Source organism: Abramis brama (assembly GCF_963993115.1).
Source record: "Abramis brama genome assembly, chromosome: 3".
NCBI classification, from domain to species: Eukaryota; Metazoa; Chordata; class Actinopteri; order Cypriniformes; family Leuciscidae; genus Abramis; species Abramis brama.
Window position 1 is genome coordinate 37,721,287 of NC_139965.1, and position 26,334 is coordinate 37,747,620.

General features: G+C 37.7%; 1 protein-coding gene across 1 annotated transcript in view; it reads right to left on the reverse strand.

The window, feature by feature from the left end:
• Nucleotides 1-17,300, reverse strand: part of LOC311079590 (neural-cadherin) — a 263,223-nt gene extending 245,923 nt beyond the window's left edge. Inside the window, exon 1 of the mRNA XM_084109162.1 lies at nucleotides 16,066-17,300. Within this exon, the coding sequence (XP_083965288.1) occupies nucleotides 16,066-17,047 (982 nt within the window). The 5' untranslated portion in view covers nucleotides 17,048-17,300. The remainder of the gene's footprint in view (nucleotides 1-16,065) is intronic.
• Between the last annotated feature and the right edge of the window lie 9,034 nt (nucleotides 17,301-26,334).

Below are 26,334 nucleotides of genomic sequence, written 5' to 3' on the forward strand. Positions count from 1 at the left end.
GGATTTTTTTAGGTAATAGGCTACATGCTTTAGGTAAAAATGCTTGGCAGCATATTACAGATGCAGTTAATGGAGTTTCATCTTTTAATCGAACAGTCCCAGAAGTGAAAAGAAAATGGTTCGACATGAAGCTTGACTGCAACACTTGTAACTTGCGGACTTGTAAAAAAACAAACAAAAATAAAAACAGCTTGAATATAAAAAAATAAAAAAAACTTGTGGACTTGTGTTCCGTTTGCAGATGCTATTACTGGCTCTCGTAATACAAGTAAAAAGAAAAACCGTATGTAATTACTATATATAATACTTTTTCAAAATGCTGTGTAAATATGTACCCGATTACGTTGAATTAAAATGCAGTTTATTAATGAGCAAAACGTTCGGATGTTAAACGTACTATTTACGCGTGGCTGGGAGCAGGTGTAGATTTCTTTCGTACCAACTAACATTTGGGAAATACGAACATTTTAATGAATCCGAAAATTTACGCCAGAACCACTTTACACACGATTTACACAAAAAATCGTTCTGCTCGTGTTTCATGAATGAGACCCAATGTTACAAAATAGCTCTATTTCAAATAATGTTCTTTTGAACTAAGAATCCTTTTAAAAAATGAATCACGGTTTCCACAAACATATTAATCAGCACGACTGTTTTCATCATTAATAATAATAAGAAGAAATGTTTCTTGAGCATCAATTCAGCATTTTAGAATGATTTCTGAAGGATCGTGTGACACTGAAGACTGGAGTAATGGTTTTCCTGTACTAGCTTCACTCCATTGGCTTCCAGTCCCCAATTCATTTTGAAGTTGTATTGTGTGTGTACAAGGGCTTGTGTGGTTTAGCACCTTCTTACATTTCTGTTCTCATCTCTATACAACAGTCGTTTAGACCTTCAACGTCTTCGCAGTTGCCAGACCAAGGCTGACCTGCCGTTCCACATCAAATCTTTACTAACTCTTAATCACGTCTCAAAGCTTTTTTTTAAGCTTTTAAATCAGTCTAAAGTGAGTATTTTTGTTGTGCGTTTTTGCATTTTTACATTGTACAGCACTTCTTGTTACATTGTACAGTTACTTGTTGCACTAGTTGTTTTTAAATCTGATTGAAATATTTGGTTCCATCCATTGATTTGCACTCCATCCATACATCTAAAAAGAGCGCAAATTATAGTCAAAACAAAAGTTCTTCTAGTTTCTTTCAGAGATGTCTCCAGAATGGAAGGCTCTGCAATCATTTTAAATGAGCTTTCAGTTTGTTAAAGTATAAACTGCAAAATGATGCAGATTTTATGTGTGACACTATGTCTGATTTATAGAGCAAACACCACTAGATTTTATTAGCGACACAATTACTGGGCATGAAAACATATGTTGTGTGAAAGACAAGGTAATGCAAAAACATACGGGTTTATTAAAAACTCTCAAGTTTTAAAAATCAGAGGCCCACATCCAGCGCCACCCATCAACACCCAGCTGTGCTTCTGGTGCAAATCTAACAAATATGCACCTCGGATGCAAATTCAGCTAATAAAACTCATGTTGCTTGGAGCATTTAACATATTCAAGACTTCAAAAAAAAAAAGAAAAAAAAAGTCAAACATCACCTGGAGGAGCATTTAATCCATTACCGCATATCAGTTTTGGCAACAATAAAACAACAAGGGTGCTAAAGTGGGTTAGCACTTTAGCTTGTTTCACAAGAGTATGACGTTTTGTTGATGTCTTGTCAGTGTACGTATCCAACTTTTTCCTTAGCAAAGAATGAGCGCCATCATGACTGATTCTAATTTCAGTTTGGATGCTGTCCTGTTCCGGTCTCCAAAGGAATCCATTGTTAAAACGGGGTAAAAAAAAGTAATTAATTAAACAGAAACTTTTTGAACATTACTAAATAATAAAATGAGAGCAGGGTTAAACCGTGTTGTTGTTGATAGCCACAATAACAACAATAAACTGAAGAAATTCCTAGAAAATACATGTTTTGAGCACCAGCATATCTGAAAAGAATGTCCGTATACGGCAACAAAGACAGACAAGAGAAAACGAGCATGGCGTGCAGCACTTGAGTTAAAATACTCCTCATAAAAGGTATATGTGCGCTCTTATCATTATGAGGACAAAACCCCTCAAAATGAGCTGTTTAGGATGAGTGCCCATCTGTTTTAAATGTAGCTAACTTCAGGCAGCTTCATGTCATCTGTGCACTCATTAAACTTTGACGGGTGAGGCACTGATGAAAGATGGTCATTAAGACTCTGTAAAGTGATGGTTACTATGGGGCCATGTGCTTTTTCAACCCATTTGAATAGGTTTAACATTACATTATCAGCTCGGAAAATACGCTAATTTGACTAGAAACACCGGAGACCGGAAATGTAAAGGATAACTCCACTACGAGACTTTTGCGTTCAGGAAAAAAGGTAGATATTACCATTAAAAATGTACTGTACAGCTGCTACAACTACTATTAATTAGTAGTGCAATGAAAACTACTGCTACCATATTGTTAGTGGTGCTTGTACTATTAGCAGTAAGGCAAGCATCTCTATATTACTAGTGCTTAGGGTGGTCCTTATCAAGTCCAATTTTTTCCAATGTTAGTGTCTTAACCTCTTAAACTGTTCCTTTTAACTTCAAAATTAGAAATATGCAAAAATGTTGACAAAAAAAAAGATATTTAGAGGTAGCTCAATCATGTGGAAGATTGCCTATGTTAAGCTGTGCGGCGTTATTGTGATATGCAAGTAATATTAAAAGTTGCTGCAAATGAACTACATTTTATTGAAATCAGAGCAACACTGACATGACAACAATGACAACAATCTAAAAAAAAGCACAAAGTTTTCAACAATCCCTCATTTCTGATGCTCAGCAGCCAGTGTTGACTTTTTGCAGTCTGGATAGATCCGTCGGTGATCTTCCACCACATGAAGGAGAAACTGCAATTATTCTTCAGAGTGTGTGAGAGAGCCATTGTATTCTTGAATCAGAGCCACTCCTCTCTCGGCGTGATCATTGACTACTTTCGTTGCATGTATGGTTGCCTGTGCCTCCTGATAATCTGCTTGATTCGGCCAAAGTTCCGGGTCAATTTCATGGAACGTAATGTAATTTTTTAAACCAAAAAATGTGCTCTAAACCCAAACAGTAACCAAGGTGATCATCAATAGAAATATGTATTGATTCCACCAGGAAAGGTAAATCTGCTAAACCGGGTCATGGATGGATTAATTTGGATTTAGTTTCTACAATAAGTAAACTGAGATATGTATCTAAAATACACATTTAGGAATATATGGTGCATTAGATGCTTTTATGGAGATTTTTTTGGAATTTTACTAGCCAGGTACAATACCAATTCAAATGATCTGTTTTTACGAAAATCATCAAAATCTCAGAAAGTTTAAAGCTATTGAGCTACCAGTAATTATTATGTTACTGCCATAAAAATTGGCATGCTGTATTTTCTTATATAAAGGAACAATTTGAAGGGTTAAGAGCATGACAATTGGAGACTTTAAAAATAAGGACCACCCTACTATTGCTATTTCTCATACTTACAGTTCGTGATTTGAATAAACCTCTAAGCTCAAGTATTAAACTTGGGCTCATAACTACCCGCTTGCACTATACGGACATGAATGCTACCACAAATCATGTGGCTTGTTGAGCAAAGGTGTGATAGTACTTTTCTAAGTGATCAGACATAGAATTGTCACAGTGGGAAGATAAAGTATAGGCAAAATAAACTTAAAGGCACATTAAAATAAGGGGATTTATGCTACTTCTAGTGCGTGTGTGTGTGTGTGTGTGTGTGTGTGTGTGTGTGTGTGTGTGTGTGTGTGTGTGTGTGTGTGTGTGTGTGTGTGTGTGTGTGTGTGTGTGTGTGTGTGTGTGTGTGTGTGTGTGTGTGTGTGTGTGTGTGTGTGTTTCACACTGCCTGAGGTGAGGCTGTAAGATCGAGAGCTCAGTGGTAGCTCTCTAGATTACTCCATTTCCTATGATTATCCGGGGCTGAGGTGAGCTGATCTATAGAACCCAGCATCCTGAAATCCTGTTCCCGAGAAAGACAGCACGATAAAGAGAGAGAGAAAGCCATGCTAATGAACTTCATTCCTATGCCACATGGTCATTAATCTACGATTAGAGCACTCTGTGAGCCTGCTGGTGCAAGACAGCCAGCTATAAATATTGACTACTTAGCATGTGAGGAGATATATTGTCCGTGTTCTGCTGCATGGATGACAAGGATATTTCAGGCAAACCCTAAACTAAACGAACCCAGTATTCTGGTACATCTGTTTTTCTTTAAAGAGATGTAGAAAAGATATCCAACAAATGATGTCTATACTGAACTAAAGAAGCATTGGGTACTGCTCTACATTTAGTCTTTTAAGAGCACGTCTATGAAAAGGAAGAGAACATATTGTGCAGCATGTATGTGGTTATTGTCTATATTCCAAAGTATAGGAATGGGAACTGAATCAAGAAAAAGAAATGAAAAGGACAAACAGAGACCATAGAGGCATTCAATGCGCAGACCATAAGTGTACATGGCCTCTTGAACCGATTTAACCAAGGATACCGCATTAATGCACACAAGTGCAACAAAAGCAGACACCCACATGCACAGCAACATCTATAAACACAAACACACAAACTTTGGCTGCATTACAATGCAAAACTGAATGCACAGATCTGCACTTCCAAATTTCTCTTTACATTAACTTAAAACTTAAGTAACTGTGTTTACATTAATGACAAGATGCACAAGGCTGTTAGTCAGCACTAACTAGCACTGTTAAATGTAACTTTAGAAGGGCTCACAAGTGTTTAACAGGAACTGAAATTACAATATCTTTCAAATACCAATTCAATTCCTAAATTTGAATTGAGCTAGCAAACGGTGCAGAATTGGTGTTTGAATTTGAACAAGAAGATTAATGAAGAGAAAGAACGATAGATAATGTTTTAAATACTTCCTACTGTGCAGACATTTTAATTTATTTGATATATTACATATTAAATAAATTAACTTTTGTGGACTAGGGTGGAAGAATAAGTATTTCTAAGAACACATCAGCTTCCTGTGGGTGACCAATTTAATTCCAATTCGCAATCGTGAATTGAAAGGCACCCAATTCTTCAATTCTAAATTTTGTCAAGATTGAAAAAAATCTTTTAGTGAAAATTCTCGATTCACACATTATAAAAACCTTGCTTTTAAATCTGTTAAGACTTGAATCAATTTTTTTTTAAATAAAAATAAAAAAAGGAAGTAATTTACATCCCAAGTGATTATTCCCAGTGCTTGTATTTACAACGTGGCATTTTGCTAATTCTGCACATTAGTGAAATCATTTATTCTCAATCATGCCCTTTATGTTGAAAAAAAAAAACACATTGAGTAGCCTATATCAGTGAGAGACTCTGCTTTCACCAGTTTTATAAGGCCTTATTCTCTTTATGTTTCTTTAAATGTTTGTAAACAATACAAATTATTAATGGATAATTGATAACAGTATAGATTTACAGTTATCTGACGCAACGTAAAATCTGGTGCGTAAGCTTTCTCGTAAAAGCTCTCTCTCTCTCTCTCTAAAGCACTAATGCGCAAGCAGAAATCCCTTTTCGCTTGCACTCACCTATCACTATGGATGTGCGATATCACGATTTTTTTATCGTGGATGATTAAAATGTCTCCACGATCTGCTTTTGAAAAAGAATGGTGATAAAATCGTGTGACTTTCCTGAAAAAATCGTGATATGATATTTTTGCCATACCGCCCAACCCTACCTATCACCATCCACCTTTTGATTCCAGCAAATTAGTTCAAGCGAACGCAGACAACATGAGTAATATTTATGAGCACAGAAGCATGTTAGAATTTAGCATGTTTTATAATATTATTAGTACTGTTAGTATTATTTTTAGTCTTTTTTCCAGAAACATTAAGTGACCAATAATGTCTCAAGCACCACTGCAAACCCATAATCCCATAAGTTCTGTTGGTAACACTTTAGAATACTGTTCCTTCATTAATGAATAACTACACAGGAACAAATGAGTAATGCATTAGTAACACTCTAGTAACTACTATTAACTAACAAGAAACTCTGATTAACGAATTAGTAAGTAATAACGCTCAGTCGGATGTGGTAGTTCACTATTAGCTAATCAATAACTACTATTTTTCATACCTCACTGAAGACTATAAGAACTACTATAGACAGGTTAATAAATATTTATAATGCACAATGTTTAATATAAGGTAATGGTAGCCCATTTGTAATGAATCAAGTGTTACTACATCCTTCTAAAGGAACTACTAATAATTTGGATCAGTATTCTAAAGTGAAAAACATGATAACAACCTAATATTGACTGAAGTCATTGTAAGCTTTTAAGGCTGTTGTAAGGTTTTGGATAGTAATGACTAAAGTGTTACCAAATCCATTGGAAGAAATTGCTATTCAAAATCTTACAAAAATCTCAAAAGCTTACAATGACTTCAGTCAATATTAGGTAGTTATCATGTTTTTCACTTTAGAATACTGATCCAAATAATTAGTAGTTCCTTTAGAATGATGTAGTAATACTTGAGTCATTACTAGTGGGTTACCATTATCTTTTATTATAAATTATGCATTATTCATGTTAATTATGAACCTGTAGATAGTAGTTCTCTGGGAGGTATGAAAAAAATAGTAGTTATTGATTAGCTAATAATGAACTACTACATTCATCTGAGCGCAATTACTTACTAATTTGTTAATCAGAGTTTCTTGTTAGTTAATAGTAGTTACTAGAATGTTAATAATACGTTACTCGTTTGTTCCTGTGTAATTATTCATTAATGAAGGAACAGTATTCTAAAGTGTTACCGTTCTGTTTAATATAACAAATATGCACTCATACAATACATTTTCATTCACACATAGTTGCCAAATCATAACTAATTATTTATTGACTGATATTTCTTAAAAGTTCAGTTATTATGCTTTCAAGTCACTGTGTGAAGAGAAGCTGGTTTGATCTGGAATGTGCCATATACATTTATGTCCATGAGTGTGTGTCAAATTTCTTTCGAGTAAACTAAAAAAATTACTAGCCAATGGCGATTCTGTTGCCAGTCTGTGTGTAGAGGTTTGAGTGGATATTATGTAATGACAAAACATTGTGAAATAAAAGAATTGTTACAGGTGTTTATATTTAGGCCAGATATCAGATATGTATCAGATTTAGAGCCACATATGAAAGATCCAATCTGCAACACATTTCCACCCCCCCCCAAAAAAGAAAACCTGAATCGGTTGACAGTGTAAACTTTAAAATAGATTGATGCTGTGAAACTACACCACAAAAAGCTGCTCGCCTGCTAATGTTGCATCACTTTCAGCTAGTGCTCTCCAGGGCCAAATCTATGCCATCAGCTTCCACACACTCCCTCCAAACACACGCAAATATCAGATCCTTATGATGAATGTCATAGGACAAACATTAGCCATAGTGGGCAACAACAGAGGCACGAAAGAGTTTGCACTCATCACAGGCTCCAGCGATTCATAGGCCACGTGGCCTATTAGATGCGGACAGGAAATGGTACTGCAGTCACAGACTCAGTTGCATTTGTCAGCATTATTAAGAGAGGAGCTGGCTGGCAACTATCTTGCTCAAGAGCCGAGGCGAGGATGCCATCTTGCAAAGGTCACAGGCCGCCTGCTATCCTCCCATTTGTCTGTTTGATAAAGTCTGGCAATTAGAAGACTTGGCCGCCACACTCACAGCCTCCTATATCAGAGAGAGCCAGATTGGATACAAACTAATCACAGAACAGTCCTAAGCAGAACAGATGAAATGGTGGGAAAAGAAAAGAAAAGATAAAGAAAAAGAAAACAACGCCAAGATGGGCCAAGACTGTAGACAGACTGATGAAATAATCAGTCATGGAATAAGACACAAGATGGAGAAAGAGAGAGAGAGAGAGAGAGAGAGAGAGAGAGAGAGAGAGAGAGAGAGAGAGAGTTGGATCTGTACCTAGTTGCCTTCTGATAATTAAGCAATCCGGCTATTGCGGAGTATGTCTTGCCTGCCACACACACACACACACACACGGTCAGAAGCACTGCTTACACAAGCACGATAAGCATATAAACAGATTCTTACATAACCACACAAACGCACATTCAATCTAGAGTCTAGGGCATAAATGCAGTGACACAAGGCTAATTTCAGAGAGGCTGTAGGATATAGGCTGTGTACAGCATGAACAGCAATTACCAATACTGAGCGTGTCTCCCTGAGGAGTGAGGAATAGAGAGATCGAGAGATGAGATGATGGGGCCATGACACTCACACATCCTGTCATACAGCTTTATTCGATTCTTAATAGCCATTGTGGGGTATGTATTGTGTCTGTTTGTGTATGCACAGTTTAAGACTATTCGCATGTGTCTTTTTAAAATGCAAAAGAAAGGAGAGGTCACTTTTACCGTTGTTCAAGGATATTTTTTGTGGGTAAAATCCAGTCATTTCAATAGAAATCCACAGGATTGGGCCTAAGATGTGCTCATGTTGATTTTGCAGCAGGTTTAAGTTGGTCAAGCAAATTATTTTTTGGGGTTGTTTGGACTGCAAGTTTACTCAGAATATCTTCTTTTGTGTTCCACAGAAGAACATTATATTTGGAACAACACCAGGGTGAGTAAATTATCGTATTTTTATTTTTTTATTTAATTTTTTTTGTGAACCATTCCAATAAATATGCATTTATGTGTGAGTTACGGAGAGGATGTGATGCGTCTTCCTCAGAGGCATAGATCAGAGAGCTGCCCCTCAATGTCAGAAACACTGTTTTTTGCCATGGCAACTTATCCCTGTCAGTGTGGTTGTTAGGGAAACCAGACAGTCGATGCAGATAAGAAGTCAAATACTTGTTATGCACATGTTGTATGTGTTGGGTGATCCGTTCTGTAAACAGATTTGTTCATTAATACATCAAGTCAAATGTGCTGATTATCTCAATTATGTTTAATCTCCACTGACATTTGATTTATATCACTAGCCACAACATTTTGAAGACACATACCCACAATGTCTTTATGTGCGCCAAAACAACTGTTTGAATGAATCACTAAATGCAAAGTCTATATACTGAGTTCTCTCCCATCTCTCTATCAAAAGATAGATTGTTTGACATAAACTGCTCTTAAATCATCAGAGAGCAAAGACAGAAAATTCCAAGTGCTCCCTGAATCAAGCGTGAACAACACAGCAGAAAACTGGATGCCTCACATTCACACCTGCTTTCACAGACGTGATTAACTGGAGCCACCACTGTTCTAACACCAATGTTCTGAGACACGCCACAGTGCACTTCTCATCTGTCTATCTGGACTGTAACACACCTCCTATTCATTCTGTGTCACAGACATTATGTGGAGAGCCCTGGGTGACTATCAGAAAGTCATTAAGCCCATTGTTTGCCACATAACTCCCACATAATTGTATAATGGCTTAATGTATGCTTAGATTTTACAGAATGGGGTCTGACCTGCTGCTGAACGAGGACTTGTTCTTATACTCACTAAATAGTTGTAACAATGATTCTCTCTGACTTTGTGAGGTGTTTCTATATTTGCTCCATAGTTACATGAAATATTCATTTTACTCTAGAGGTCATTAAATTATTGAAACAGTTTTCTCTTTCCATACCTGTCAGTCTTTACATTTATCTCCGTCCTTTGGATAGTGGACAAACCAAAACATTACCGCATGCATTCTCTCTCTCTCTCTCTCTCGCTCTCTCTGGACTACTTTAAAACAGAAAAAGATCCCAAAAAAAATTATAAAAAAAAAAAAAAAACCACTATTAAGATGCTTTTTTAGACACCTTTGGTTTGAATGTAGGTCAACAGTATTTTTTACAGAGGAAGTTTTGTCTTCAAACCAAAATATCTGTTTCAGAGGATGTGCTGGTGGCATCATTTAGCAAAGTAAGAAAAACATGTGAGTGCGATGTTTCTCATTTGAAAAATTGCTTCGGATAAAAGTTAGTGTTAAATTAAGAAATGTAATGTAAAAGAGAAAGACTGAGAAAGAAACCGTTGGTGAAATGTTGTACATGACATGTCCAAAGGTGTAAGAACCCTTAAGATCTATCTGTAACATACACAGCAAGTTTATCTGGAAGTATAAATGTATTGTCTGCCAGAGGGCAGGTTTTGCACACAGTTTGCTTCTTCTCGAGTGTTTGAGTCTATGTGTGTGTGCAAAATAATGTATGACCCTGTAAAGCATTTGCTAGCTCCTCTGTGTCCATGGCGGAAGAAGCTCCCCATATGCTGTGGTAACTCTTTGGCTCATGCTGACCAGATTAACAGATTTTCAGTATTGAAGGCTGGTCATGACCCAGGAAAACATTGAGCCCGTCATTCAAATTGAGCCCTGTTGATGTGTGTGTTTAGGGCCATTACTAGAATGTGGCTCAGAATCTCCCTTGCAAAACACATGCTTGCTGGTCTAATGCAAACACTATGGTTTCGGACACCTGGGCCATGTTCCACATGCAAGAATATTAATGAAGACCATATTCCTTGATGAAATATAGAGAAGGAAAAGGACTGAGAGAGGAACATACTGGACCAGCTGAGAGAGGAGAAAGAGAAGAATAGGCTAGTGTCAATCTGAAAACTTGCACTGAATTACGAGCTCAACACCATCATGTCTAATTGAGAGAGAGAAAGGGCTTGAGCAAGAGAGTTGATGGCATCTCTAAGGTAAGATTATATTGCACTGTTGAGATTGGATTGAGGACTGTCACTGATATACACACACAAATCCACAAGCTATCTATTGGCATCCTCTGTGCAGGGGTTAATTGATCCCACAGCACTGATACCACAAAGACTGGCAAGCATCAGACGTGCTCTAACAAGAAAGCAGAAGGGTTATGAGGGAAAAGATAAAACGTGAGGTGGAGAGTGAGAAAGCTAATGAAAAAAAATGCAGGGAGAAAGGAAGGAAAGGCGCAGGAAGACAATTCAGACAGGACCGTTGGCCCAAATTACCCAGACTCATTCAGACACAATATATCAACATGCAAACAAAGGGAGATGTATGGAGTGATTCGTCGGAAGAGAGATGATGTCAGGAATAATTTACATTTATGAATATTTATAAAGGCATAGGCATATCAGTTCTGTATATTTGTACTGTAAAAATCAATTATAGTCTTTTATTTTTGTAAAAATAGTTGAAACATGTTTATTGGTTAACTGCAAGTTACCTTTTAATACACAGAGACTTAAGATAGTTTTATACTAAACGACATGTATTATCCTTGTAGTTATCAGTAAATTTTAAGGTAAAATATGGACAGCACTTTATTTTACAGTGTTGTCACCATGTACATACTATGTACTTATTATAGTAATTGCAATAACTGGGTACTAACCCTGAATCATACTCCTAAACCTAACCTTAACCCATGTAGTTAACTTATATTACCCAGTACTTTCTTAAAGGGACACTGTGGAGAAATTGTGTTTTTGTCAAACAGCGACCCCTAGAGTCGCTGTGGAATACTTGCACTGTCGTAAATACCCCTCCACCCCCTCCACCCTGTACACCGGTACCTGCGTCGGGCATGGAACAGGCACACAGACTCCGAAGACATGATTATTGCAATTTATCTAGTTTGCAAATTGTGCTTGTTTATTTACAACCTCTACGTTAGGCTTATTTGTGTCCTGATATTTATGTGAGATATTGAAAACTGTTCTCATGATCGCAAGAATCAACGTCAACAGCGTCGTCTGATATCCCTCAGGACTACGTGATAAATACACCTCACAACACCTGAGTTCAGCTGGCAAACTAGTTCGTGAGGCAAGCTAGGCAATAAAACATAACGCAAAAAACACGTAGGCCTTAGAGAACGAGTGTTTGTTGTCTGTTAACAGCTCTGATAATCGAAAGCTAGCTATACATATGTGGAAATTATTGGACTGGTCTAATTATCAGCAATGGATGAATGAACAGCATGTAAAAAAAATGACATACTACAAGCAAGCGCAACAACATACAACATAGAATGCAAACAAGTTTACAAATAAGAGATTTATTTACTGGCCACTTCGTGCGTTTTATCAGATTTATCAAAACGATTACATTTACACCTGGTCACATAAATGTGTTTTTGCGAAACGGATTTAAATCCGATCTTCAGTTCCCACGCTATATGCAGATTTAATGGAGTGCACGTCACCGAAAGCAACAGATATGAGCTGCATTTTATTGATCATCAGCTAAAATTTCAAAATCAAAGACCGCAACAAGAGAGAGCGGCAACAGCCCTGGTAAGATCATTTTGTTTCTTTACTTTTAATGATGATGATGATTGTGTGTTAAGCATATGCGACTTACTTTCACTTTGATTTGCGATAGTTTGCACGTTGGCTTGATGATCTGATGCTCAGTTTCTCATCTGCGGTGATGCGTGTTCCAGCGCGTCGTCATATCTGGCAATAACATATAGCCTATAACACGCTCTCACACGATTTTTTTATTATTTATTTTTTAGCATTTTTGGGAGGAGTACAATTTACATATGTGGTTTAAACAACCAGATGCATTTACACTTGTTCAGTTTCGTCTGGCGTCTCAGACCTCCTCCTGAAGTGGTTTGAGCGTCTTGAATGCGTTTCGGAGGGCATTTACACCTGGTTTTTTCACGATCGGATAGCTATCCGATCTGAGAAAACGCATGAAGTGGTCAGGTCTAAACACAACAGCCCCCATGACAAAAACATACGCACGAAAGCCGAAAACAAACGCTGGTTGGCATCTCACGTCCATAGACAGTATATAAACGCTCACGTCCGAATTTGAGGAAGTGGTGGGGGAAGTGACGTATGCCGTAAAGCAGTCGAATTTTGTAGTTCTTTTTGTGCTCTGGTTACTACCCGAACCCCGAAGTAACATAGTGCCAGTAAAAGCGATACAGACCCCGTCAGGCTATGGCAGACGTGTCATTCAACCTATTGTAAGTCGATGTACCATCACAAGGGTCTTGGAAATATATTATGAAGGTTGAAAAAAGTTACACGGTGTGGCTTTAAGGAAAGTACACAGTAAATACACATACTTTAAAATAAAGTGCAACCAAAACATGATTTTAGAAGCGATTTAAGTAGATATAAACATTATGACACTTAAGGTTAAAATATACAAGCACATATACACTACCAGTCAAAAGTTTTGGATCGGTAAGATTTTGAATTTTTTTTAAAGTATCTTCTGCTCACCAAGGCTGCATTTATTTGATTAAAAAATAAAATAATAATAATAATGTTTTGAAATATTATTACAATTTAAAACAGCTGTTTTCTATGTGAATATATAGTAAAGTGCAATGTATTCCTGTGATGGCAGAGCTGAATTTTCAGCATCATTACTCCAGTCTTCAGTGTCACATGATCCTTCAGAAATCATTATAATATGCTCAAGAAACATTTCTCATTATTATCAATGTTGAAAACAGTTATTTACATTTTTATTTCAGGATTCTTTGATGAATAGAAAGCTGATAATAATAATGAATGTTTCTTGAGTATCAAATCAGCATATTAGAATGATTTCTGAAGGATCGTGTGACACTGAAGACTGGAGTAATGATGCTGAAAATTCAGCTTTGATTTTTTTTTTTTTTTTTTTTTTTTTGTCGTTTAATCAAATAAATGCAATTTTGGTCAGCAGAAGAGCCTTATTTTTTTAAAACACTAAAAATCTACAAAACTTTTAAACAGCAGTGTATGTCATCCTGTAATACCGGAAACAATGTCACATTTTATTACAGTGAATTTCTGGCATAATTTTTTTGTCTTTTTAGACATGCTTGTAAAATGTGTCAAAAGGAGAGATTTAAACTTAACAATATTGCAAGAGTAATTTATGGCTTATATATACACACAAACTTAAGACTGATGTTAGTGATAGTGATAATGGCAGATATCAAATCATTTCAATATGTGAATATTTGATGTGTGTTAGGTCAGGTATAACAAAAAGCACATTTAAATGGCACACTGTACATTCATCCAGTTAGCACACAGAAGCGAGACAGAAGAAAAAAGTACAGAAAAGAGAGGTAGACGTTGTTAACATTCAGCAATCTTGACAGCAGTGCGAGACAATGAAGACTCTACATTCACCTCCAGACATTGTCACTTCTTTGACTGTTCTGTAGAAGAATATATTGTATGTGAGGGAATCATTGCACTACAAAGTGCGTTCATTTTGTTTTGGTCTTCTCTATATATTAATCATTGAATACCTACAGATGATCAAAGTATAGCTTGGAGGTTTTATAGTTTCCATAGAGGCCATCATCAATTGCTTTACAAGGTTGCTATCTTGCAACTTTTTCTGCATCGTGTACGCTCAAAGATTTGTTCAGGCAAGTTCTCACTTTATGACTGCTTTTTGCTTCTTAATTTTAAAAATGAATACATTTAGCTAATTCAAAAGAGAATGTTGTCTTAGAGATATAATGTTCCGCATTGCCCTATTTATAAGAGCTTGATTAAAAAATATTATATTTTTCAAAGCTAAAGAAGAGGAAAGATATAAATATCTTTAATACACATAAAAAATACCCTTTTTTTAATAAATGTGGTTACACCTGAAAGCTCATTACTTCCAATTAGCCACAGGCAAATATGAGTTCAGCAGATGCTCTTCATACTCCTCATTAAAACCAGCTGTTTGGCCTCATTGTTTGTGCTAAGCTTTGGCCGCACACCGCACAACATTCACAGAGCTGCAAACATTCCCACACGCACAAACAAGCGCCCTTGAACATATGCTAGGAACGGAGAAGCAGTAGCTCCAGAGCTGCAGGTCCAGCAAGCAGAAAGCCCCTGATTAACAAACCAACACTAATTAAATCACAGACTGCTAAATCATGCCCGGTCAACTGCTCAAATATGAGCACATTCCACTAAACTCCTCATCTTCCCTGCAGTTTCTCCTAACTGAGCCGCCAGTCTTAAATCCCCAAAATGAGAAAGTGAATGAGTTGGGATTACATGGCTAATGCAAGCAGCTGAAGGAAAGTAGAGCACAATCTCCAACTCAAAAGGATTAAATCACCCCGGATTCCTGCCTAAAGTCAATTTGATGCATGGGGATCACCTGGAAATGCAAAGGACGCAATTAAAGGTGAATAGAGAAGTATGATATTATTTTGGTAAAAGGACCCATGTGAGTATCTTACCAAATTCCCTCCTTCTCTCCTTCCTCACACACACAAATACCTAAATTGCTGGGTATTGACTGAATGACCTGTATAAATGGAGACGAATTATTTAAAGCCAAAGGAGGTAGGCGGAAGAAAACCATGATTGGATGAACAAAGGAATATGCACAACCAGTTAAAATGTAAAACTTGATTGCAAAATTGCTGCCATGCAGCGATTAGTTAATTGCACTTATTTTGACAACTTTGAATTGAATTACTGATTAAGAAAATCCAATTAAAACTAAAATGACCACCAAAATTATAGTTACAAGCAAAATGGATGCAAATATGCTGTTGATGATAAAAAACAAAACAATTCGCAGTAAATCCCACTAATGTGAAAATTCAAATTATAGAATAATTTGATGCATTTATCACCTAGGTGTGTATGAATACATTTCTGCGTCACAACAATGCAAATGAACGCTTTCATTCGAGCAGCAACCGCGCTTTCATCTGCGCCTTGGCTCGTGACAATAACACGTCAGACTTTACCGTGAGTGACAATTAAACTTTGATTCCTGTGAACTTTGAGCATCTGTAATGAGGGAAGCTTAATATGACATGCTCAATCTGAGGGGAGGGGAGGAGAGGAGAGGAGGATTTGGGTAAATGGAGGCGCGTGTCATTTTCAGGTGTTCAGGTGAAATCTGCCAGCACGCGCTGGGGACACTGTCACGTACTGTACAGGTGGGAAGGGGACCAGGGCACATAGTCGTGTTGTACAGATATTTGGATTAGTCACGGCGCACTCACCTCGCTTATCTTGTACTTTTACAGTTATCTCCACTAGCGGCTGCGTCTCACGGTCGAGCCGCCTCGATATAACCAAATCTCCGCTGTCCCGACTCACGGTGACGGGAGAGTTATCCGCGTCCGGGTGAATCAGCTCAAAGCTGGCGGACTGAAACCTCACCGGGTGCAGATTCATTATGACTGAGCCAATACTCGCGTCTTCAGACACGGTGATAAGCACCGGCTCCGGCACGGAGCGGGACTTTCTCGAGAGTCCGTTATCGAGCTGAGGAAGGGCTGGCCATTGGCGCGGACTGATCTCTATATCCATATTCAGACTGGTCCGAACGGGCCAGCCGTGGTCTCGTGCAAACACGCTGAACTTTATGGGCTGCGCGAGACCGAGAATCGAGTCCACGAGGAGGATGTCGCCGGTTTTGGGCACTACATAGAAACTGCCGTTTCTCGGGAGCGCGTAGTATATGAGCTCGGCGTTTTTGCCACTGTCAATATCCTCCGCTTTCACCGTGTACACCACCGACCTCAGGGCCGTGGCGTCGTCCAAAGTTATTTTCACGTCTGAATGTTGGAAAGTGGGCTCGTGGTCGTTCGTGTCAAGCACGTCCACTTTAATAGAAGCAACTTCGGCCACGACGCGTTCGGCTGAAGCGCAGCTCTGACAGCAGAGCGCGACGCTCAGGAAATATTCAGCGCGCTCTTCTCGGTCGAGAATGTTAGAGGTCTTCAATAATATGTGTCCTCGCTTGTGGTGGGCAAATACGTGAAAATCTTCACTCCTGTCCCCCAGGAGTTTTAGGTGCATCCCGGACTTGGAGCACCATCTCTGCGGGTCGATGCGCTTCACCGGGATACTCAGTCCGTTCACTTTTGAGCCAGGTGGAGAGTTTTCAAACACATGCCCGTGAAAGAAAGGTATTCGTTCGTCGGTCTTATTTCCCAACACAAAAGTCACACAATATGGCAACAAAATAGTCCAAAACATGATTGTAAGTTTACAGCACTCTTCCTGATCTCAAGCGACAGTGTTCAGATAGCAGAACATGATGCATGAATTCCCTGCTCATTCGTTGGACACTGACTGATCCTCCAGAGTCTGAGCAGCAGAACTTTACCAGCCGTCGCCTCGCGCTTCAGCAACGATCTGCTCGGGCGCGCGCTTGAGCTCGCGGAGTTTCAGAGAGCAGCACTACTGTGATGGACAGCGCCACGCGCGAGGGGGCGGGGCTTTGGACTAGACAGGGATTCCTCTAGGAACTCTTCCCAATAGGATTAGGTATTTAGGCAACAACAAACAAACACTAAATGTAAGGCTATAGAATGACCATACCATTATACCAGACGATGCTCATAAATAGGAAAGTTAAATATTCTGCTAAATTCTTCTTTGGCTTATATAAGGTTAATCTGCACCACACTAATTTAGGAAACACTGACCAAATGTATGCTCCTCAGTTGGTGGCATGTATAATGTATGTAATGCTCAACATACAAACCACTATTGAGAAGGCACAAACAAGTTAACCTCACTAATGTTTTTTTTAATCCATATTTGTATGTGCTGAGCTGTAAAATTGTTAAAGGGTTAGTTCACCCAAAAATGAAAATTCTGTCAGTAATTACTCACCCTCATGTTGTTCCAACCCCGTAAGACCTTCGTTCATCTTCGGAACACAAATTAAGATTTTTTTGATTAAATCTGAGAGCTGGATCACTCCTCCATAGGCATGGGAAAATGTATTAAAGACATCGTTAATATAGTCCAAGTGACTACAGTGGCTCAATCTTAAGTTTATAAAGCGACGAGAATACTTTTTGAGCCCCAAAAAAAAATAGTATAGTATAAAAGTATAACTGCGCAGCGCATCTGTGTTGTACGTCACACGTAGGCTCATTATTGGCCGACGCTGGTCATGCGTGTGGTTTTTTTTGGGCACAAAAAGTATTCTCGTCGCTTTATAAACTTAAGATTGAGCCACTGTAGTCACTTGGACTATATTAACGTTGTCTTTAATACATTTTCTGGGCCAGCAAGTTATAATGCCTTAGAAGCCTATGGAGGAGTGATCCAGCTCTCAGATTTAATCAAAAAAATCTTAATTTGTGTTCCGAAGATGAACGAAGGTCTTACGGGGTTGGAACAACATGAGGGTGAGTAATTACTGACAGAATTTTCATTTTTGGGTGAACTAACCCTTTTAATTATTGTTAAATAACGTTAACTGTCTTCATTTCAGACCAACAAAGTCATGTAAAATCAACTCCTCTAAAATCCACCAACATTTAACACCAACAGAAAGTAAAGAAAAATGTTGCAAGCAATAAAAGGTAACATTAAAATAAATAAATAATTAACTTCAATTTAATTCTGCACACCTTCCTATTTTTTTCTGTTTCTGTGATTGAAAAAAAAAAAAAAAAAAAAATATTTTATATTATGAATACTATCCATGCAAAAGTTTATGTGGCAGATTTACAAATCTTTCCATAACCTTTATTTATATGTTATGTTCTCTAAGATTTATGTTGACTGCCAAAGTATTTGCACCTTACAAACAAGGTGCAAAAAGCCATTGTTTAACAAAATTATCTGAAGAGAGTTGTTTGTTGGCATATTGTCTTGCATATCACAAATATGACTAGCATTACATATGTGGTGAAAGTAGATAATATATAATACATAAAACAGCATATATACTGTACATTTAAAATGTGTTTTGCAATGGGAGGATGAGTTCCACCAGCTCTTCACCCTTTTCAACTAAACATCTTAGTGTGTTTTTTTTTTTTTTTAAACAATATTAAATATTGTGCTTTTTGAAACTGACTTGAATTGACTTGATATTTCTGTCACATCTGTTATGTACTATCTGAACATGATACTGCATTAAAAAGTTGAAAAATGATTTTCTTGTTCCAAATTGGTTACAGCAGGCTGAATTCTTTATGCATTTGATTTTAATAAGGCCACACAAGCTGTCAGTTTTAATAGATATTTTACTTCACAGTATTTCTGGCTTTGGTTACCATTACTATTACTCTAAAATGTGAAAAATAGTATGTTAAAACTTTACCATATGGTTCAATTTGTCAGCTGATCCATTAGGTTTCATGAGCTAACGATGTGTGTTAGCCTTTTACATCATTCAGTAGTCACATTTATGGTTATTTGACGTTTGTTCATCATATATTTACTAAATATATTGTTGGAATATGACAATCAATCAACTTGGTAACATATAGAACCAATGATAAAGTGTCTAAATATTACACTGCTGACGTAAATTACTGTCTGAGATTGACATTAAGATTGACTATTGGTCAACTGACAAATATATCACTTTATTTTTTGGAAGAGGTAATTAATTCTAAAGAAACAAATGTATACAGTGAAACACAGCTCTATGGGAAGTAGTGAACCCATGAAATAACGCTGGTCTGAAACGACGTGCCGCTCCGGCTCCTCCAGAAAAGTTGCGAAGGAGATGTTAATTGCCTTGCGCAGCATCCTTTTTAATACGCATTGATTTTTTTTTTCTCCCTCTCTGCCGTGTTAGGCTAGAGGCAATCTGTCTGTGGTGGTCTGCTTTCAAATTTCAATTAGAGATTTATCTCCTCCATTGCTCTGTAATAATATTAACCTGGCCCAACACTAAAGAAGGTGGATGTTATGAGCCGACACAAGCCCACAACGTTCCCCTCATCAATGACAGACACATGCCCATCGTGGCAGCCCTAGATAAGGAAATAAAAACAGCCAGTGGAATCAATACAAAAATATTTGATTCAAAGTTGGAAACATGCCATTTAGACTTAAGAGCAAACACAATTTACCAACTGACAGATCTGTAAATTGTATTAGTGTAAAAATGGCACGTCAGCAGTGTAGTGTTGAATCGCTTGGCATGCATACTTGGCATGTATCTGCATTTTAATAAACAGTTGACGCTCTGAGAAGCGACCGGGGTGAAAACCGTGGGTCGAATATATAGAAGGAACATTAATACTTTAATAACTTAATTTATTTTAATGGGCTAATTAGCTAGTTGCATCCCACTTCAATAAGAGATTTCACTCTTAACTGAAGTTTGACATGATTGAGGAAGTTGCTTCACAATAGATTTGTAACTTAACCATGCTGTTTTGAATCTGAATACATCTATACACAACACTGATGTTGATAAATCACTGTGTGATGTAAAAGAACTTTAATGACAGGAAAGCAATATGGTCTGTAATGCAGAGATGTCACCCAAGGAGAGAGAGTGAGCGCCTGAAATTGAGAGCAGTGAGAGATGTGTCTTTCAAAGCTATACGGAGGAGTACAAAAGAGAGAGACGGACTTGCAGAAAGAGATACTGAGGGGGAAAAAATGCTGAAATTCCTTCACAAGTTATCTTTCTACTTCTCCATCAGTGTCACTCACTAACATACAGTCTCTCTCTCACAGCACACACACACAAACTCGCTGAAAATACACCTAAATGTGCTAAAAGAAAAAGAAATAGACTTAACTTGCTATAATTGGTTTTACATTTTTGTTTTGTAGGCTTTTTCCCAGTAATTATCTGCACAGGCTGACTTTTGGGAAACCTTGCCAAAGTCCAGTGAATTGGCCAGTTAGCACATCTTTTGCAATGCACAGATGTAAGCAACTATATTGTATATTTTAATGGTCATGGTCAAGCCTGACAGGTCCACATACTCTGAAGTCTCCAGCATTCTTCAAGCTGGTTCATTGAACTCCATTATAAGTGGATCAGTGGAAAGTCTCAGTCTTTGTTTCAGCAAGGGTAAATGCAAACACTTTGGTTTTCTGTGACTGCATGTGTACATGGGCCATTCTACAGAACTGGTTCAAAGTCAGAGTTTCAAATGTCTTGAAAAAAAAATATTTTTCCACAAATGTTGTATGTATGCAAATTCTATCATATCCAAGGTACACATTTCTAATAATTGTGCAGTTAATTATCATGTGTCCTTGTATTTTCAGAAAGTTTTGGAATACTTTTCCTCTCCCCAAATTTGTCACTACCGAAAAACAATAATAAATAATTTAATAAGAAGGTTTGTACCTATTAATAGTCTACATCTACCTTGTAAATATATTTTTTGCTATTTAAAAAACAAATAAAAAGTTTCACAGGTAAATCAATAACAATTACAATTTTAACAATATTTCAAGTGTAATTTATAAGATTTGTTGTATTTTGAACCTAATCTTTCTTTGTAAAAGGCATTAAGTTAATCATACTGATTTCAAAGTTAAGGATTCATTAGTTTGAATATACATTGAACCAAACACTATAATAGCATCTTAGTTGATTATTCAATATAATTCAAATTAATTCACATATAAAACACTACTAAAACATACTAAGATACTAATGATTTGCATAACTGTACTAAAGTTTTGTTTATTTCCCCCAAATAAATGATTATGTGTTCCCTTTTGTCACTACCAAAACAACGATGACATGTTTCGGTAGTGACAATTTGAGATACTTTTGAGCCTAGTTCAACAATGCTAATCAGCACATGGTTACCCAGCACAGTTCAGAACAGTTGTACACACATAAAAACTAAATTTTATGGAATAACACCCAAAAAAGTTAGCTTAATTGCAGAGAAAAAGGTGTTTGGTAGTGACGTTCCTTAAAGGGACACTCCACCCATTTGCATTAAGCTTTGCATTGTTAGAAACCCAGTCAATACTATTGAATGGTCGTGCAACACTCTCATTTTCCCCTGAGACGGGAGAAATCCGTTATTTACCTCTTACACTTCCTCCTACAATGACGCAAAAATCTTCATTTTGCGTCATTGTAGGAGGAAGTGTAAGAGGGGGGGATTTCTGTTGAGACTACAAGCACTAGTTCCTCATCTCTCCAATCTTTTCCAGGGGCGGGATCCGCTCACGCTACAGACCTATTACAGATCAGTGGGTGGGACTTTACTCTCTGAAACTGAAAGCAATATCCTCCATCTTGTTTGAAGCTAAGCTAACAGGCGCTGTGGAGACAGATGTAAAGTTATGACAATAGCGGAGGAGAGTGCTCAATATGATATAGAAGAAGAGGATTTCGGAAGTCTGATGCTTGAATCAGGTGTTTGTGGCTACCTTTACAAGCCGCATTATAGCGAAGAGCAGCCGAGGCAGAAGACCTGCCTGCCGCGGACGAGGAGCCCGGACTGGCTCGAGTTAGGGTGGACTGGTGGCGCCGGTGATCTCACTATGCAACTACGAACCGCTACGAACACAGAGATAGAGTCCGTCTGCGGCAAAGAATTTCAACAATGACAATTTCTCCTGGACGAAATCTCTGAATCAGACGAGGACACGGACGTTTGTGTTGTGAACTATCCTTGTTTCGCACTGCATATGTTCTGACTGAACATCCAGGTACCATGCCATAATTCACCTTTTCGAAAGAAATAAAAACGAGGAGTAATGCACTAATGAGTTCGCCAACTAACTAGACATTTTGTGTGAAATGAATTTCAAGCTCTGGTGGTAGCTAGCCTTGTAGACGGAAGAGTGATTTCTCTTATAGGCAGATATGCGCTTTCTGGATTAGTGGGAGTGGCTTGCGGAGCTGTGCAATGTGGTGCATTGTGGGAGTTGTTGTCTTTCATACAAATGCGTCCTGAAGTTATTTTTTGTCTTTCCTCGGTCACGAAGGCACCAAATTCAAAATTTATTTTACATTTCGACTACATATATGACCCACTTTAAATAAAAAACAATGTTCAAATGGGTGGAATGCCCCTTTAAAGTTACACACAGATTTTCAGACTTTTGAACACATTTCCCTCGAAATGATGGTACCTATCTATAATGAAAGAGAGGTTATGAGAGAAAGGCACACAGGAATATTTCCTGATCAAAAATGTAGGGGTGTGGTTAAAATCAGTCTCAGCCAATGGACTAAAACACACACTGTTTCAGTAGTGACATGAAAATGCGGGACATTTTTTTACATAAAGTTTTAATGATAAAAAATAAAATAAATGTTTTTATCAAATCAAAAAAGATATTTTTTTAAAACAACACTGAAAAACAAAACAAAAAACAAAACATTTCAATATCATTTTCACAAGTTGAAATTTAGGGGTTAGGGTTCGGAACTGCCACCTCCCAACTGAAAGTACCCAATAAATGATGATTTTATATATATACACAACACATTCTCATACCCAAATCGTCACTTTCTCGTCACTTTCTGACATTCGTCAATATCTGACGCACAAAGCACCCTTTAGCGTCCATATGAGACGCTTCGGTTATGGGTAGGTTTAGGCGTCATGTAACTGACGCTTTCGAAAGTTCGTCAATATCCGACGCACAAAGCACCCTTGGTGTCAATATGAGACGCTTCGGTTATGGGTAGGTTTAGGTCTGTGGTAGGGTTATGCGTCTCATATGGACGCTAAAGGGTGCTTTGTGTGTCGGATATTGACGAATGTCAGAAAGTGACGAGAAAGTGACGATTTGGGTATGAGAATGCGTTGATATATATTAAGCTTACTTATATTTTAAATATTATTGTGGGATTCAAGAGATAATAGAAGGATCTTTGTAAACATCTAAAATTGTAATACTTAAATGCTTTTTAAATGTGTTTTTTTGGCTGTGGGACAGTAGTTTGCCCCAATTCTGTAGAATGACCCATATATTATTTTCTCATATTTGAATAAAAAACATTTTTTAAGTTTGTCCTCTGAAAGACAAAAGGTGCATTTAAATTAAGCAGCGGAACATGTTTTGAAATTGTTTTTAATAGTCAAAGGACTGAGTGGAGCACAAGACCCATGAACATATGGGACATAATTTGTGGGCATCATTATGAAATTTCAATATGGCACGCTAACCAAAATGCTGGGAAAACACAGAGTGGAGAACGAGCCAAATTATACATTCTTGGCTCCGAAAATCTACCTTTTTTTCTTTTTTTTTAGACAAAGCATCAAATAATTGTTCTGATTTGAAACAATACTTTCATGGCACATTACCCTTGACTATCCCTGACATTCAATAACATTTGTTCTGTTATTGAGGAAAGCTCGTAAAAAATGTGTCAAAATGCGTGATAGAGTTTTACGTCTTTGCCCTTGGCTTCAATGGTTTTACAATAACAATTTGGCTTTGAGGCATAAAACCTAATGATCGGGTCTGTCATATTTGCATATGCAGAGAGGTGGGGGTTATTGCTTTCTATGAGATGGCGGTTACAGCGCATAATTAGAGAGTCTAGCAGTTAGGTTCCTCATCAGCGGCAGGGCCTCGGCAGCGGAGCAGAGTATTTTCTGTTAATGAGGCTTGTCACCGCTCGCTTTTACCCTCATCTCCTCTTCGCAGCTCACCCAAGACACTCCAGTATGTTGGCTTGGGTGTAATCAGCACACAATCATGCTCATTACATCCCTTACCAAAATAAACCTCCTCTAAATGTCCTCATCACATAACATTCCTTTCTGGTTGGGGAGGAGGAACTGTAGAAGCAGCAATAAAGAAGTCTATAACATCTGTAAGGTCATGTTATGAAACAGAATCAGATGAATATCTCTGTCTTTACCTACTTATTTTAAGCAAAGTCCCTTTCAAGGAAAGTCTGTTCACTAAGCAACCATATTTGCAGTGCCTCTGGGCAGCTTTTATAAGCCAAGTGCTATAAACTTGAATGGGGAAATCCTTAACTCTCAAAAACTGCTTGCCACACTAACACTTAAATAAAATATTTAAAATCATCAACAAAATCTGATATGAACTGTGCCATTAATGTTTCATAAAAGTTTATATTTCAGATTGGTTCAAGGCAACACACATGTGGAGCCCTAAGCTTAGGACACTGACTATCCCTATAGGAATTGAGCTTCTAAAGGGCAGCTGCAATGACGCGATGACTTTACCAACTGACGACTGGCTCTTTTATTTAGAAAGTGGAACTTATTCCACCATAATGCGTGTTGAACTTTCTCCCAATCATAGTAATATGAGTGGCACTGTCTTGGTGTAAGTAAAGTCTTTAAGGTCCTTAAATTATAAATCCCAATACATTCCAGTGTAAATTTGTACAGAGATTTTAAATCAGATTCACTGCTCAGGTTTTGTGCCCTCCAGGGAGAGATATTTCGAGCCAGACCATCATTCGGTTGGCAGGATCGTCTGGTCAGCTGGTCCCGCATGCATTTTACTACAGAGGGAGATCTCACTGAAGCAGAAAGACCCTACCTGTGTCCTAGGTTCCGTAGGTCTTCATCTGGCTAAAAGGAGCACGGGTGCCATTCAATGGGTGGTGAAGATTAAACCTGCAGCAAAACAAGAAAAATATTATTAAAGAGGAGCGGGCAGAGGTAAGATTTATGTGAGGACAGTGCCCTTGTTTTGGTTTCTTCATTCCTTGGCCAATAAGCAAAGGGTCTATATCCTACCCGCTCACTCCCCCATTCCTTTCTCCTGAACTGAAGAGAACTGGTGTTGAAATGGAAAGCGACAGAGGGTTCCCTGCTGCCTAAATTATCATAAGGGATTAATGCTAATCTGATTCTGCTTTCTCCGCTATTTTTCATCGTGTGTGTGTGTGTGTGTGTGTGTGTGTTTACATGCACATTAAAAGTTTGATTTCAGTTGGACTAAAGCAATAATTCTTTTTAAAATTGACAATGTAAATTAAAAACTAAAATTGGCTGCAGCTTTGTGCTCGAACATGGTGTGAAATGCGTATTAATTCTTTAAATATTCAGTTAATTTGTCATGTTTATTTGGATAGACAGACGAAGACTGTAGCTCGACTACGCAAAAAACTTGCTCTTGCCCGCTGATAACTTCGCATTTAAATATAGAGACTTGGACCAATAAGAAACCAGAACACCCTAGAAAAATCGCAACATGCTGGCAGCCATCAACAACCATCAACTATCATCATGAAGGCTTGTTCTAAAAGATCAAAAATAGCTAATCTTTTCAGAAAAAGTAAAGGTCTCATATTCCCTACTCATGTCCGTGGTATATAATATGTCTTCTTCAGCCTGCCACCTCTGTCCAAGTCCATTTTAAAATGTCACCACTCATATAAATAAGCATTTTAGCATTGTTGCCACAGTCACATTGTTGCCATTCTGCCTAGACCAATTTATCCACAGCCATCCATTCTAAAACTCAGACAAGAAAAGGATGAACCAAAAACAATTTTATACTAGTACAGAACACCAAATAAATAGTTTTACGTGTTCATCCATCATATAAAGAAAAAATGTGGACTGCACTAGCCC